At 45.4% G+C, this 10,199-nt stretch overlaps 1 protein-coding gene across 1 annotated transcript; it reads right to left on the minus strand.

Moving 5' to 3' along the window:
- Positions 1-926: 926 nt before the first annotated feature.
- Positions 927-3,299, minus strand: LOC128413357 (homeobox protein prophet of Pit-1-like). The gene is made up of 3 exons (XM_053387399.1): positions 3,278-3,299; positions 2,523-2,710; positions 927-1,594 (listed from the first exon to the last, which is right to left on the minus strand). Exons 1-3 carry the CDS (start codon positions 3,297-3,299, stop codon positions 1,031-1,033), a joined length of 774 nt encoding a protein of 257 aa, XP_053243374.1. The 3' UTR covers positions 927-1,030.
- Positions 3,300-10,199: the final 6,900 nt, after the last annotated feature.

Consider the following 10,199-nt stretch of genomic DNA (forward strand, 5'->3'; position numbering starts at 1 on the left):
CTGTTCAGGGCTCCAGTGAGCCTTAATTAGGAACCACATAGTGGTCTTTGGAGTGCACAGGAGTACAGGGTGGCAGGGTGCATCTTTACCCTCCACTCTTTGAAATTACCATTATTATTTATTGCATTTATATTCCCACAAGTGTCAGTTCCTAGTTTTTAAGGCTTCACCGCCCTGCGGCTCCAGCCAATGCACTTTGCCATAGTTGAAGGACGCTGTTGCAGGATCCCCTATGAGCAGAGAGCTTGCTCATGAGGATGTGGTGTGTCTGAGGGTTTATCCCTCTACAATGCTGGCTCACCCATGAGGTGAGGTGACTGCCAGGCAACAGGATCCACCAACCTATTCCTGATGCAAATCTTCCCGGAGGGGGGAGGTGCATTTTGGGGTCTGCCTCAGGTGCCAAGATGTCTTGGGCTGACCCCGCCTCACTCCTTGCTGGTTTGCCCAATCTATTCAAGGACTCCAGCAGCCTTATTCAATTATTTAAAACTCCCAGCGAGGAGATCGATTGAGTATTCCATTACCTTTTTATTACAGGACAGCCCTCCCAGACACCTCTGAAAAATTGGCCTGTTTTGCCAAAGAGCAGCAACTTTGAGGAGAAATGACTGTGGAGGCGGCAAGTTACATTCTCCAGGGAAGCAAACTCTCCGTCTGACAGAACGTCCACACCACATTTATTGCCACCTACTCTAGCCTCAGATACAGAGACTTAAAAAGAAAAGAAAGGGACAGAAAGGCCATTGGTGCATTAAAATGTGTCTCAGGAATATTCAGCCATTAGTAGACCTGACCTTTTATCTCTAGAACCGCACAACTGACTTTTTTCTATGGGAAAATTAAGCCCATGTTTATATGCTTGCACACAGGAAAGTGAATGTTTCAGTAAATGGAAAGTTAAAGGAAGACTCCAGACAAGCTAGTAAAAGAACAAACTTTATTCAAAACATCAAAGTCATACATTAAAAGGCATTAAAAGAGGGAGCTTGGAAAATATGTACAGGATAGCAAGGAAGGAATTGGGATGCTAATCTGGAACCTGACTTAAAGAGAAAAACTGAGAGTCCGAAGCACTTCCATCAACATTCTGCATTTGTACAGGATTTGTAGCTGAATAATTCCCCGTTGCAGACCAGGGAGTATAAGTGCTTGATGCCATGAAGAAGTTATCAGATGATGGTGGAGGCTGCCTCACCATCTCCGCACCGTAATATGGAACTGGGCAGTTGCTCGCCTGAGAAGTCTCATAAAGCCCAGTTCCACAAAAAGCAGCTTGCTGGTAATAAGCAGGGTTCCATTCCAGGGAGCTCTGCTGTTGCGGGGCACACTCTCCTGCTTGCGTGTTGTTGAGAGGTGGCTGCCACAACCCTGCTCCTCTATTGCTTTCAACGTAATGCAAGTTGTGTGGCTGATAAAATTGTTCCATATGAATATTTTGGCTGTTTCCTGGACTGCTTCTCGGGCTGCTGTCCAGGCTGCTTCTTGGACGGGTTCTTTCACTCCGGCTATAAGGAGCTGCAGCATGGTTCCCGATCCTTATCCTGGAACCAATGCTCTTTGGTGTTCTGGCCCTTCTGTTTTGAAACCAGACCTGAACAGAAGAAAGAAGAGAACCAGTATAGAAGATATTGTTACCATAAATATCTCTTTTTGATTCAACAGAGAGAATTACATTTAATAAATTATGCTTATTCCTCTGGGGTTTCTCTTTAGTTCTCTGCAGCATTTGTCTACTCTCCTGAGCTCCACATTCAATTATCCCATGTTCATAATATCCAGTTACTGTTAATCATAAAGCTTCTAAGTTGGAATGACTAAATACTGCTATTTGGCTGTATTTGGTTCTACAGTATCAGAAAAAGCCACCTTTAAAAGCTGCACAAGTGTACAGTTCCACAAGACTCGATTTATTGAAGTATATGGTTAATGCCAAGTGGATGGCTGCATACAAGACTTAACATCTCTGTGTGCATTTGTGCTGGAAGGCAACACTTTATGCCTGGCAATTGTTTTAAACATTCAATAAACTTAGTAATAGTAATTTTAAATGGCTCACTCAGAAGACCTACCCATTTGTTGTGCCTGTTTGGGGTCTTCTGCCTCAGCCCCCCAAGTGTCCTGGGGGTAATGGACTAGGCAGGGAAGTGTTTATTTCTAAATGACAATTTAGAAATATTTCTAAATGCCCATTTCTCTGTAGAAGAGAACTAAGGACTTGCTCAACTTTTGCCAGAAAAAGCAATGTAAGCTTAACTCGTTTTAGTCTTCCCAGTGCAAGCTGCTTATGGCTGCAGTCCTCTGCACATTACCTTGGGAGTTAGTGTTAACTGGATCAGGCTGCAAAGGCAGCCTATAAAACCAGATTTAATGTACTTTTAGCACTAAGCCTATCCATTGCAGAAATTAGATTTCTATGCGTAGGCCTTCGACTACGCAAGGGTTATTCTGAGCGCTTCAAATTGTTCCAGTTATTTGCGGTTTAGGGAAGTCTTGGGAGCCCCCACCATCCCGATTCTTACGTGCACACGATCTTCTTCAGTTCCGATGCACCTCGCTAGCGCCTCCCTGGTCTCGTATCCGGGGTACTGGTTCTCTGCAAAGGACTTTTTTAGGAGCTCGACGTGAGATGGGCTGAAAACAGTCCTTTTTCTCCTTCCTCCTCCGACTTTGGGGTGGCTTCCTCCTGGGAAAAGACAAAGAGGCAAATCTGAAGGAAGCGCTCGGCTTCAACTGAAGCGACGCTTGCAGATCTTCCTCCTTGAATTGGTTTTGCCTTAACAATGGACACTAATTTTAAATAAACCTCCGGTTGCTCTGAACAAGGCTTGCATGAAAAAACCTCAAAGAATTTTAAGTAAGAAGTTTACGCTCTTATTTCTATGCCTGCCATCGTTTTCCTCAGCCGATCCTAACCACGTTTATTGGGAAATTTAATCCCGTTTATGTGAAAGGGATTTAACAATCAGAAAATGTGTGTGTAAATGCTTCATGCAGTAAAATGCAGTAAATGCTTCATGCTTATAACGAAAGATGTGCAAACCAATCTTGCGAACTGTTTCCAACCGAAGACATTTGAGCCCCTGTGTAATCCCTCCCCGGCTACCACAAATGGGTCTTTGAAAGCCTTCCCTACACCCTGAGCCTGACCCAGAAACAGAAACACCCTTCATTTTTAAAACCGTCGCTTATGAAACCCTGAATTTATATCAATAATTTGAGCAATTTTTTATAGACAAGAGAACTAAAAATCTTCTTAACAATCCTCTCTTCTTACCTTGGCTGTTGGTAGTTTTCATCTTGCAAAAGCGCTGCCTCGCTCTCTTCCAACAAAGCTGGTTTTCGCTTGCAAAAATGCCCTTTCTTCTCAAGGTTTCTGGAGTTCGGCGCCTTTATAGCCCCTCCTGGCTGCCAATTGGCCGGCGCGTTTTCCTTCGAGAGAAGCGCTCCAATGGGGATGCGGCTTTTGGGGAGGAGAGATTTTCAAGTTCATTTTTCAAGCGCTGCTTGACCAATCTAGATTGGCTGGAGCGCACCCTTCCCTTGGCATCACCCCTTAGCAAAACTGGAAAATAGCCCCATAGGCTTGGAGATTAGTGCGCACAGCTGAAGAGAAGGGAATTGAGACGATGGGTTGAGGAGTGAGAGAGCCAGACAGAACTGTGGTTTATTTTTAAAAAATATTATAATGAGGCTTTCATTTTGCAGACAGAGATGCGCCAAGACTTAGGCATGTTGTAAGGCTCTGCCCAAGAAGCCTAGATGCAGCAAGTACACTCTGAAACCCCCTGCCTTTTGAGATGAAGCAGGCGCCTTCACTGCACCCTTTTTGGCGCCTGCTATAAACCTTGTTTCCTTTACCTGCAAAAAGTTGCTATGCCTTTTAATCGGTGGTTTTAGCTTGACTGTAATTGCATTTTGCATGTTTTTCACTTTGACTTTTATCCATCATGTTCATGCTTTCGTAAGCCGCTTAGAGGTTTTCGTTAAGGTTAGGCGGTGCAAAAACTTGAAGGGAAGAATGTGAGTAACACCATTGCAAATAAAGGGAAGGCAAACTCTTCTTGCCAAGAAGTCAGTAGGTCTTTCAAGCCCAAGCGGTTGATGTTAGATGCTCAGAGTATTCAGCCACGGACAGACGTCGCAACCAAATCCTGAATCTACACAGTCTCAAGGCACTATCGCTTGTAACTGCAAGGGGGTTGCATTCTCTTTCTTTCTCCTTCTTTTATTAAAGATTTTCTTGTTTTACAGAAGTATGTGTAATGTCTCTCGTATTTTTTACATGTAACATTTTTACAAATCCGTTTCATTTGTTGAGACATTAGGGGGAGAAAAAAGGGCTGGAGGGTGGGGATATGAGTGGGGGTGGAGGTGGGTGGCGATGTTTCTATTATGCTTAATTTATGTAGGGTTTGGTGTCAGCGTTGCTTGTGCTGTTCACTTGTGTTCCTAACGGGGTTGCCTTCTGAGGGAAAGCGAGCTTTCCGTTTCCTAGGCTTGCTTCAACGTTGCTGGTGCTTCCTTTCTTTTTCACTTCCACTATTTCTCTTTCTGTCTTTCTATCCCCACAACTTTCACGTGGCCATATTCCTCTGCCTTTCAGGGACTTGCGGCATCCAAATAGCCTGCCGCTCCAGCCTACACCCGGGGCAAAATAGTTGCCTCCGATCCTCAAAGGAACTGAAAACTTTCTGAAACCTTCCAGCTCATACAATGAATGTTCCCAGTCCCTGGCAGTTTGTTAATCAATAATAGTTCTCTGTTGGTACATTCTTTGTTATTTTTGCATAAAATAATTAACACAAGGGACCCTCCCTAAGAGTACCTATAAACCCTAATCATAGGTATGCTGACTCAGAATCGGAAAGGAAACTTTCTTTTTTCGAGTAAGAACTACATTTTTTACGACTGAAATAAAAGCTTCCGTGAAGGTTGCGGGCGTTACAGAAAGATGTGGAAACCTCAGCAAACATATCAGTACTGTCTCAGGAAAGATTATCCCTGAACAAAAGAGGGCTCACATTGGGGGTGGGAGAGACACGATGAAATGTCTCTAATTTCTGCCATCATGATCGCTTAGAAGCTCGGTATATTTCTGCAGAAGGCAATTGATTTAAATATGTATTCCTGTAAGGTACTTACAGTAGGGACTAGCAGAATTTCCTGGAAAACATATACTTGTATCCTTTGGGATACAATACGTTGCAATCTATCTCAATATATTCTTCATCATAGCGGTGGAACATCTATCAAGAATATAAGGGGTGTCTTATTCGTTCCAGAATATAGAAATGTGTCTCAACTAATTTGCTTCAAAATTCTCTTATTGGTCATAGTATGGCTTCCATATAACATCAAAATCTAGGGATTGCGGCATGTATTAGCTGTGAAGGAGACTTTTTGACTCATCAACGTTGGAATCCAAGTATGTCTGTTTATGATGGTATGTGAAGTGGATTCCAAACCATTTATACTTGATAGTAAATATTTCCAGACAATTTGGCCTCGGCTAGGGACATTAATATTCCATTTTTGAGAATCGTACTTCTATCTCACTTGACAGTCCTGTGAGGCTCCCACAATAAAGAAATAAAAAGCTCACAATCAAGCTGATTTCCGGGTCACGTCATCCTCAGTATTAGTTTTATATCTCAAAAGGGGACAAAGATATGGTCTTCCCAAGAGGGTTACCAAAACGGGGACTGGGGGTGCAATGGTGCTCTTGAGGACTTCCACTGGCACCCCAAAAACATCTGAGATACATATTTCCCCTGCTCACTGCCCTCTTCCTCAGCAACTGTGAAACTTTATCGGATACAGTAGACCAGGGGTGTCAAACTCAAATTCATCGGGGGCCGCATCAGCAGTTTGGTCACCCTCAAAGGGCCGGTTGTATCTGTAGGACTATGCGTCCACTCTTTATTATCATAAATTATTGTCACTGCATTCAATTATTACTGTTTTTTGTAATAATGTAGACGGTCCAGAAGGATGTTATGGTCGATTGTATCAAAGGCCGCTGAGAGATTCAGCAGAACTAGGAAACAAAGTTGTTACAAATAATGAGCCCTTGCATTTACTTGAAACTCCTGTCGAAGAAAGTGAGGCTGGCTTCTGAGTAAACATACACGGCATGGGGCTGTAAATAAAATGTGTGTGGGGGAGAGAAAGAGAGAGAGAGAGCTCTGGCAGGAAAGCATCAACATGCCTTGTGCACTCTCATTTTCCTTGGCTAATTCCCCTGCCCCCCCCCATCTCGGGGTGCCATTGCATAGTGCAAAAGGCGAAAGAGCGCGAGCACGCTGCCTGCAACTGGATCTCCGGCTTTTTCCTTTCCTTCCCCGAGACGGGAGGGAGAGATCAAGACGGAGCTGCTGGCAGGGCGGAGAGCGAGCCGCCCAATTGTGTGACCGAGTGATGGAAGGGCTGCAAGGAGCCGCAGTCCGATCTCCTCCCAGGAATGTGCCAGCGGGACTGACATGTGCCGGACGGGGAGAACCGCCCAGCGCCGCTGCGCGGGCGCAGAGTCCAACTTGTGGAGCTGAGATAGAGAGCCGGGCGCCAGATCGCCTTCCTCGCTTGGCTTGCCTCGAAATTGCAAGAGGAGGAGGAGGAGGAGGAAGGCGGCGGTGGGGTGCAGGGAGTGGAGGGGGTGCCAGGGAACACAGCCCCCTCCCATCACGGCCATCATCATCGCCGCCCCCACTTTACATTTATTTTAAGGGTGTTTGGAGTGTGCGCGCGCGCGCCCCTCTCTCTCTCCCACTCACCCCCCCACACACACCAGCCACCCCATATTCCCAAAGAACACGGGCATCGTCGGTCCTGGAAAGGCTGGCCGTGCAAAGATGGAGAGGGAGGCGAAATGCAGAGGAAGGGAAGGGAAATGAAGAGGAAGGCGAAATGAAGAGGAAGAGGCTGGTGAAATCCAGCGCGGAGGAGAAGAGGACGCCTCCCGCAGGGCGAGTTTGCACACCGGGATCCAGCATCCCCAGAGAAGATCTAAGGCTGGAATAAAAAAGTTTCTCCGAGGAGAAAGACTCCCCCTCCGCGGCGCGGAGAGACCTGACCTTCCGCTTGCTCTTTTTGAGCAGTGAGTGGGAGAGAGAAGCAAGCTGCCCGCCTCGCTTCAGCCCCCGGACGACGAAGGTGCAAGTTGAGAGACACGGGGACATTTGAAGCAGCAGCCACGTCCTTAAGAGCGATGGGGGGAGGCGAGTAGGGAGGCGCACCATGTAAACTTTATTGTGTAAAAAAAACACACAAGCGAGAATAAAAGGTGAAGGCTGGTGGCCGGCGGCGGCTACACGGGCCACATGATGAGGTCTGGCGGGCCGGATTTGGCCCGCGGGCCTTGTGTCTGACACCCGTGCAGTAGACCGTCGTTCACGAAAGCATATGCCACATTTGCGCTGTTAATTCAACACGTATTTCCAAGCAGAAACTTGACCTCCTGGTCCGTGTGTTTCAGTAGCCATGAAGTTTAACTGTTTATTAAAACAACCACCAGCACAGGGCTAATCTCACATTGACATTGCTACTGTTCATATTAGGAAGTTACTTTGTGGTACATTGTGCTTGGAAAGTTGCCAAGTTACAATTTACGCGGTGAAACATTGTGATCTTTAACCTTGGAGGAGAAAGGGACATAATGTATAAACGAACTACATAGTAATAGTTTGAAACTGAGCTATGTATTTGATACATAAACTTTGCTTGCTGGTTTTCCTTTCCTCGTCCTCCTACAAATAAACCCAATTCAATGTTCCGGGTTGCTATGTTCTTATGGTTCTTATTTACTGAATTTATACTCGGAGCCTAGATCAGCAGTACACACTTTGTGTGTGTGTGCAGGGATTGTGGTGTTATTTTGTGTGTGTGTGCAGGGATTTGAACCCTGCCTGGCGTCAGGCCAACACGCTGATACGCTGCCAAATATATCTATGCCTGAGAAAGATGGCTCCCCCCCCCCGTCCCCTCGGTCTCCTCTTCGCTCCCTCTTAACACAATGACCGCCCCACCCCACCCCGCAGGGGGGACCCACCCGTGAGGCGAGATAAGCGCATTAGCATGTCTGGCCTCTGAGGAAGGCTGCCCCCTCTCGCCTTCCATGCTGCTCCTTTCATTCCTTCATCCTTCTGCTCCCCTGTGGCCCCTCCAGGCTCAGCGCGGGGGGGGGGGGCGGCTGGGCTGCCCGAAATCCGCCTTTGCTTGGAAGTTTTTTTTTCCTCCAATAAGGCTACATTTTAACTCCATTTTAACTCCAATAAGGCTACATTTTATTTCTGGTTGATCATGATTTTTAATAATTATAAATCAAGACAGATCCATTTAGTCAGAAATACGTCCCTCTCAATCCCTACCATTTCATTTACTTATGTACTGCTTTTGGTTTACATCAATATATCAAAACAATAAGCATCCATTTAAAATGTAATAAAACAGCAAAGGCAAAGTGCAAGGGGGGAAAGTTCAATGATTTTAGGATTGTAGCTTTTAAAAGTGTAGTTTAGTGGGAGAGAAATTTTTCTTTATCCACTTTCTCCATGCAATGCAAAATTTTATAAATTTCTGTCATGCCACCTCTTATCCAAATTTTCTCTAAACCAAAGAATCCCCAATGCTCCAACCTTTACTCATTGATCCATCCACTTGATCACTCTGCTTGCCCTTTTCTGAATTATCAGAACTGGAGATCTGTGATAACGCATCACCTGCTTGTATGCATAGGGTGGGATGGGGGGCGCAACTAATCCCTTTCCCCCTCCCCCTCCCAGTCTTAATTGCTTTCTAAATTGCTGTTTCCTTTGCATGGCAGTGGTGGGAAGAAGGTGGGAAGAACGCTGGGTGTTTTGCAGTAGATCAGAAAGGATTCCTGACCTCACCTCTCCCAGTTTATAAAGACGGTAACCGCAAAATAATCTCCTCCCCCTCTACATTATACTGCTCAGATGAAGAATACTTGAGTTAACCAGCAACGGATTTATGTGTGGAAAGCCTGTGAGCTCCCATTAATTCTGATTCTCCAAACAAGTTCCTGGGCTCATAATTCTTGTATTCTAAGTGTATGGCTTTTGTACTAAGCTCTTTATTGCTGGATCCTAGGTTCTAGTTAAAGTGAGGGAAGCAAATCCCTTGCTGCATGGTGCCTGTGACTTCCAACCCCCTTATTGGGCAAATATTAGTTCTGAGTGGGCAACCTGGGTGGGTAAAATAGCACCTCTTCCCCAGCGCCACAAATAGTTCTGAATCTCTACTTCCCTCCCCTCCCCTCATTTGCTGTTTTCAAACCCAACAGCAGATGACTATTACAGTTCTCCCAACATCAGTCCCAAGCAGTGACAGACCTACATTTTGGGGGCCCACCCATCTGGACTACTACCTCTAGTAGCACGAGATGCTCATAGAAGTCGGTGGTCCAAAGTAGTGCATCAAAAACTACTTATATGTGGCCTCCAAGCACAGCATCTCCTGAAAATGGGTCTCCTCAAGGCAAAAACCATTATTGACCAGCGCATGAAGGATACTGAGCAGCAGAATAATCTGGCCTATATTAAGAAATTTAGTACTTGGTACGCTTATCTGCCCCCCCCCCCACTTTGATTTTCGGGCACCTTATTTGTCTACTTTAATCATTCCAAAACTCAGACGGGCCTTTACACTGGCCAGACTAAATATGTTACCCTCAGCTGTTCTTGAAGGTAGATATCAAAAAATTTCATTCGAGAACCGGCTCTGCCCCTGTGGAGCTGGCTACATAGAGACTGTGTCACACGTTCTCTTGTCTTGCTCCCTATATAAAGATCTCAGGGACAAGACCATCACGTCACTCCTATCTGCCATCCCGGGCCACTCTTGTGAAGCCAAATTGTTCTCACTCCTAGCCGACCAGAACAGCTCGACAACAGAGAAGGTTGCCAAATTTATTGAGAGAGCAATGAGACTGAGAGCTGCTATCTGAATGACATCAGTGTCATCACCCGGATTCCTCGTCTAGGAAGTTATTATTATTATCATTATGTTTTACTATTATTATTTTATTACCTCTGCCAAGTTTTAAGTACTGAGATAATTAATTTATCTGCATCTGGTTATTATTATCTTTCTCCCTGTCCTGACCATCCCTCCGAGGTTATATTTATATTTATAATCTTGCAATTTGGCTGGTCTATTTACTTAACCGACCTGGAACAATC

Source organism: Podarcis raffonei, chromosome 5 (genome assembly GCF_027172205.1).
Source record: "Podarcis raffonei isolate rPodRaf1 chromosome 5, rPodRaf1.pri, whole genome shotgun sequence".
In the NCBI taxonomy this organism is placed as follows: domain Eukaryota; kingdom Metazoa; phylum Chordata; class Lepidosauria; order Squamata; family Lacertidae; genus Podarcis; species Podarcis raffonei.

Bases quoted from the DNA above. Each gene is read 5' to 3' on its own strand.
- LOC128413357 (XM_053387399.1), bottom strand. From the start codon at position 3,299: ATGAAAACTACCAACAGCCAAG. The intron at 2,711-3,277 runs GTAAGAAGAGAG...CGCTTCCTTCAG, and splicing joins GAAAACTACCAACAGCCAAG to ATTTGCCTCTTTGTCTTTTC. The intron at 1,595-2,522 runs GTAAGAATCGGG...TCTTCTGTTCAG, and splicing joins CTGAAGAAGATCGTGTGCAC to GTCTGGTTTCAAAACAGAAG.